General features: G+C 39.7%; 1 protein-coding gene across 2 annotated transcripts; it reads left to right on the top strand.

Moving 5' to 3' along the window:
* Positions 1-235: 235 nt before the first annotated feature.
* On the top strand, positions 236-5785 carry LOC137966623 (transcription factor MYB1). Of its 2 annotated transcripts, XM_068813303.1 has the most exons (3): positions 236-658; positions 4512-5379; positions 5481-5785. In XM_068813303.1, exons 1-2 carry the CDS (start codon positions 385-387, stop codon positions 5369-5371), a joined length of 1134 nt encoding a protein of 377 aa, XP_068669404.1. In that variant the 5' UTR covers positions 236-384; the 3' UTR covers positions 5372-5379; positions 5481-5785. The 2 variants fall into 2 exon arrangements, with proteins under 2 accessions (XP_068669404.1, XP_068669403.1); XM_068813302.1 differs by having other exon boundaries at positions 4512-5785.
* Positions 5786-6043: the final 258 nt, after the last annotated feature.

The raw sequence follows: 6043 nt of genomic DNA, 5'->3' as shown, positions 1-6043 counted from the left end.
TGTATTTTTCTTAATTATAAAATAGACTTTTTCTGATTTTTCTCTTTGATCATCCTGGTTCGAATTTTGTCACAGAAAATACTTTTATTTTTATTTTTTCTCAGTTTCAGCTTGGTTGCCACTTTCCGTACCTACCCATGAAGCCCCGTCCAAAGTCTAACGAGAATGCAGTTCACTAATAAAGAAGAAGACAAGGTCAGTTACCGGAAAAGAAAGGCTTTTTCCGAGACACTTGCTCTGTAAGTAAAACCGACCGTCGTCGGGCCAATGGCGGTTAGAAGCGGGTAGGTACGGTTGGGATTTTAGAGCGGGCGTTATTTTTCCTATAGGGAACAGAAGAAGACCAACGGCAGTGCGAAGCCGGGGAACCAAACAGAAGCGAGAATGAAGAACGAAGAAGCGGCTGAAGCTGCCGTCGACGCCGCTGTAGCTGCTGCGACCGGTGGCAGCGGCAACCGCGTTGGCGCTGGTTCCGAGGATCGAGTTAAGGGGCCCTGGTCTCCGGAAGAAGACGTGATTCTGAGTCGACTTGTGAGCAAGTTCGGGGCGAGGAACTGGAGCCTAATCGCACGGGGGATCTCGGGACGATCTGGGAAATCGTGCCGCCTGCGCTGGTGTAATCAGCTCGACCCTTGTGTCAAACGCAAGCCCTTCACCGGTATATTTTGCTCTTCCCAAAATTTGTCTGCTTTTCATATCGTGATGTTTCAATACCCTGGAGTTGTTTCCGTCCTAACCTTTTTCTTACATTTTTTGGTTTTGTCGATGCTGGGTTAGGGTTCTCATTTTTCATATTTTGGTAGTTGGGTTTTTGTATTGTCGTGAAAAAATAGCAGGGAAATTTTGTGTTTTTTTTGTTTGAAATATTGTCACATTTATCGCTCCCCATGTTAGTTTATTTTAGCTAAGCTCGACTTTTCTGCTTTTGGATTCTTTACCTCCCTCTTTACTAGCCCATTTGGTACTTTGGTGCTTGTGACTTGCAAGTCGAGTAGTATGATTTTGAATTAGACCGCGCAATATTTGCGAGTTTTTTTTTCCTGATTTTTTAATAGAACAGTAGTTGGATTTTAATCTATCTTCATGGTTTGATCTTGACTGCGACTGTAATACGATTTCTCATTGTCGCATGCCCCTTTGGAGTAGTCTTTCCTTTGGAAGTACTTAGGTGTAACTGATAAGTTTAGTGATCGGTATCAGGGCTCCAGTATTGTAGATCTTTGGTTCATCTTACTGGTGCAGTGACTTTTATGTTGCTAGTTCTCTCAAAGATAGGGCGTCTTGCCAAGATGTCTATCGGGCGAGACGTCTTAACCATTGGGCAAGATATCTCGGATTTTCTGGGGACAAGACTATATGTCCCTTATATAAAGAGACATTACAGGGAGTGTCTTAGCTGAGATGAAATGCATCTTGGAAAACCAGACGCATATCCCTGATTTCTCCTTGTGAGTCTGTGGCCATGGGGAAGAAGTTGAACCCAGACCTGTCAATATGAAGTGCTCTTCTTGAACCTTAGGATATGCTTCGGTATCTTTTTTTCTTTTTTTTTTCTCAAATATCCATGGAGACCTGTTAGATTTGAATCTGGACTTGCATCAAGAAATCCCTCTATGTGGCCACTGACCCAGAGGCTGAGTCTACTGATTCACTTCTTTTCTCCTATTTTTCTCTCAGTAAAAAGGCTAAACATCAAATCAGAGTGAGGCAACGCCAAAGAAGTTGACAAATATTTGATATAAAGGTCTCTTTAATCAAGATGAGTTTCTTCAGTGAGGACAAGCATCCAATTTTACTTGTTTGAACACATGGGCGCATGTGGAACAAAAAGAGTCTGCTTTGAATTTTGGGGAATTAACTAAGGTAGAGAATATTTTTCTTGCAATTGTACTGTTGGAGGGAGTAAGCAGACAATGTCAACTAGCAGTTAGATCTTTAACAGTTTGCCACCTACCATTTTGTTTATTGAGTCTTCTAATGTTTAGGAGATCTGGTAGACTCTTTCTGCTACATACACAGTCCGTATCAGCATCCTTCTATGTTTGCAAGTGCTGAATACGTAATGGTCATTTTGAACTGTGGTAAGCTAATGACATATCAAAAAGATAATAGGGACCTATATGGAGCCACTTTATAGTCTGTTAAATATAAAAGCTTTAGTTTAGCTATTTTAACAAATAGATGTGATAATGTGGGCTTCCTATAGTTGTAAACCTGAAGTATATAGCCTTAGAGGAATATGATACTTTCAAATTAGAGAAAATTGTGAGAAATGTGGCCAAGCATGACTGAAGGACACAGAGAAGTCAGCAACGAAGTGCATCATGGTGGATTCACCGATTGCATTATGTTGGATTTGCTCAAAAGTGTTTGCAGTAAAATAGGGTAAAATGGCACTAACAATGTACTCCTAAAAGTTTTCCATTGCTGTTGATGGCTGGAATTTCTTTCTGTTCTGTAATGGCTGCCAATTTAATAACAAGAAGCCATTATTGATTTGATTAGGTTTTAACACTTGATAAATGCAAGTGATGCTCCCACATTTTCATTTAGTTATTCAAAACATATTACTGGTGAACATATTAAACATCAGAGTCATATGATTGTTGTTACCTCATGTCTTGCAGCTGATAAATCAGTGGAAGTATCTAAAATGCTATGAATTCTTCCCTTCCCTTGAATCACGTACTTGGAGCTGAATTAATAACCATTTGTCTGAAAAGTCACACTCTACTACAGCTTCTTCTACATAGACTTGTCTAATTCTGAATTGAGAAAGAGAATTGTCCAAGCCTGAATTAAGTTGGAATAGCTAATCACTTTCTACATTAAGAAAATAGTTATCTACTAGAATATTTGTTTCTGTGAGAATGCTGTAAGACCCAAGGTATTTGGGAAGCTTCACATTATCATTTTGATGCCTAGAGCATTTTTCTTTAATCAAAAGACTGTCTGCCAAGTTGAATGGTCTCTCTCTGTTGAAACCAAAGTTCCACTCTACCAAGCAAAAAAATAGATCACGTCTCAGCCAAATGCCAATCCCCCTGTAATGAATGAGAAAAAGAGTTTCGCATCAGGCTAGGCTAGGTGTCTCCTTTCAATATTTTGTTGTTAGAGATTACCTCATGATGTCTCAGCTGCTGTTTTATTTGCTTTAATGGATCATTTTTTCTTTCTCATTATACCTTTGTCTCCTTCTGTAGTGCTTTCTACAAACTTTTTGCCTTAGCTTAGTCTGTTTTCCCATCCTTTCAACACACAAAAAAGAAAAAAAGAAAAAAAGAAAAAAGGAACTAGTTCAACTTTTGAGTTATACTTGTCTCACCCAATTTGCCTTTATATGGAATGACTGCTTTATATTCTTCAAGGTAAAGTTTTCTATTGTTTCTTATTGTAATTTTTCTGTTACTTTAAGATATTCTCATGTCTGTTTCTACTGCCAGAGCCATAAAGTTCCTATCTGGTCATATCCTTCTTTTCAAAAATGGAAATTTGAATCCATGGCTATGCAACTGAGGGTAGCTACTATTTCGAGAGCCAGTATCCAGAGCATCCACAAAGATGAGTTGTAGAAATTTCTTGCTCAATTCATAGCTTGAATTGGTATTTCAGTGGTTGTTTGGGATATGCTTTAACCAGCTCACTGAATCATGTTTCCTGAGGATCCACCATAGAAGTCAGAAGATTCGTGCATTGTTTCAGATACCGATATAAGAAGAGACGGTTGTCTCTTTGAGGAAAGTGGAAGATAGGAAAGGACTCTTTTAATGGTATTATGATTGAATAGTATTCTCATTTATTCAAGATGGTCTACATAAACATGTATATTTTTGGTTTTTATTCTTAGTGTTTTTTCATTTGTTTTATTTTTTTTGATAGACCACTGGCACAAGCAAGAAAATGTCTTCTCTATTTTTATTAGATACTTTTGTATGTGAATGACCTTGCTTGTTGTCTTTTGGGATTGAAATCGTTTCTCCAAGAAAATAACCTGACTGCTAATGAATATAAGCAACCCCAATGGAACAAGTAGTCGTGGATGTTTGTAAATGAGTTGTGGAAAAAAAGGTTAGGGTGATTATGGTGCACTTAGTGTCTGCTTTTTCTTTTGTCAGTATTTTTCAGTGTTTTGGGGGTGCAAGTTAGGTCAGTTGGTTGCTGGGTGCTGAGAATACCTATCTTTTTGCATGTATTTAGCATAGGATCCTAATTTTGTTCAGTTACAGCAGTGACAAAGATTTTGCTTGTTGGTCTTTCACATGCTTTCTATGATTATCATGTCAAGATGCATCTCCTCTCCAATTGGAGTGACCCAGTTTTCAATAGAGGAATGATGCTGACTCTCTGGCAAATTACTTTCGTGTTGAGTATTCAATGCCATTGGGCATGTAAAGCACACACACGCTAGGTGTAGTGCTCATTCCTCAAGGAAACAAAGGCACTATCATCCTTAATCTTCTTTTTGTAATTATGGATAAAACAAAATCTCACAAAGAAGAAACTTTTTGCAGATGAAGAGGACAGGATTATAGTTGCTGCCCATGCAATCCATGGAAACAAATGGGCATCTATTGCAAGACTCCTGCATGGGCGAACAGATAATGCTATAAAGAATCACTGGAATTCTACCCTTCGACGCAGGTGCACGGAGTTTGACAAATTAAATGTGATCCCTTGTGATATCCTGGAAGATGTTAGTCCGGACAAGACTAAAGCATCATCAGAAGAAACTCTTTCTTATGGCGATGCTGATTCTTTGAAGTCCTTTGAAGGAAAAGAAGTCGCTAGCCCACTTGAGAACTTCTCTGACCATTCTGAGGAGAAGGCTCAAACCCAAAACGATTATTTTAAGCCTGAAGTGAGAGAATCGCAGAATCTCTTTAGACCTGTGGCAAGAGTAAGTGCATTCAACCCATATAATTCTACAGATGGTCCAGCAAACAGTTCAGTACTGTCAAAACCAGTCCCAGTAACACTACCAATACATGGGTCTCCATTTCAACCTTCTCAACCAAATGCCAGGATCTGCAAGTTGCTTGATAATGCCTATAATGATCCTCAAGTTCCGGCTCGTTGTGGGCATGGTTGTTGTAGTAACCAAGTTGGGAGCCAGTCTCAAATCTCTTTACTGGGCCCCGAGTTTGTAGATTTTGTGGAGCCACCACCAATTGCAAGTCATGAATTAGCCTCGATAGCAGCTGACTTGAGCAATATTGCCTGGCTCAAGAGTGGGTTGGAGAGTATGGATACTAAGATATTGGATAATTCAGCTGGTCCAATATTATCAGGGGGGAGAATGACAGAAGTTATGGGGACCCAGATGTCACGGCAGCCTTTCACATTATCAACCACATTAGAGGGCTTTAGTTGAAAAGTCTTGTAAGATTTCTACTAAGATTTTACACCCACCGGTACTCCTTTATTCCATAGTTAATTAATTGGCAGTCTTGTTCATCTGTGATAGCTTGTCTAATATACAGAGATAACGGAGACTGCGGCCACATGATGATCCCAAAGGGTAAGCCTTCCCCATCGCTGTGGTTCCAGCAGCAACCAGTTCTCAGCAGTTCCAATAATTGTTCCGAAGCAACTGGAAGATGAAGAAAGCAGTGAGAGGCGTGAGAGGTGAGAAGATTCTTTGGGGACTTTATGATCCTTAATTTTTCAGGAGGAGATGAGGAAACCAGTGCACGCTTAAATTTCATCATTTTCATGCTTCCTTGGTGGATGCAATCAAGTGTAACGGTCTCGTGTGGAAATATTTATCATCAAGTTTGTACATCCAACCATCACAACCGTCCATTACCCGTGAATTTTCCTAAACCTCTACCCCACTGGGCCCACACTATAAATCTCCACACCCACGTGCGCTCCTATCGCTTGCCGTCCGATAGATACGGATCACGATATCACTCTGCCAAATCGATGGCCTTAGATTCAAATTAAGAAATTAGAGAGATAAGTGATTAGCACATTGTCTTTTCGTGAGTATCTCTGTATCAGCAACCAGGTACTCGCTGTGCATTGGCATTATAAATGGACA

This window comes from Aristolochia californica, unplaced genomic scaffold, assembly GCF_029961685.1.
Source record: "Aristolochia californica isolate CCGP_79_NKW_82.1479 unplaced genomic scaffold, dmAriCali1.0.hap1 SCAF_5, whole genome shotgun sequence".
Lineage (NCBI taxonomy): Eukaryota > Viridiplantae > Streptophyta > Magnoliopsida > Piperales > Aristolochiaceae > Aristolochia > Aristolochia californica.
This window is presented reverse-complemented; position numbering and strand designations above follow the sequence as displayed.

What these genes read in the sequence shown, in the direction of transcription:
- LOC137966623 (XM_068813303.1), top strand. Translation starts at nt 385, where the DNA reads ATGAAGAACGAAGAAGCGGCTGAAGCTGCCGTCGACGCCGCTGTAGCT. An exon ending in CAAACGCAAGCCCTTCACCG is followed by an intron (nt 659 to 4,511) that starts GTATATTTTGCT and finishes AACTTTTTGCAG; the next exon opens with ATGAAGAGGACAGGATTATA.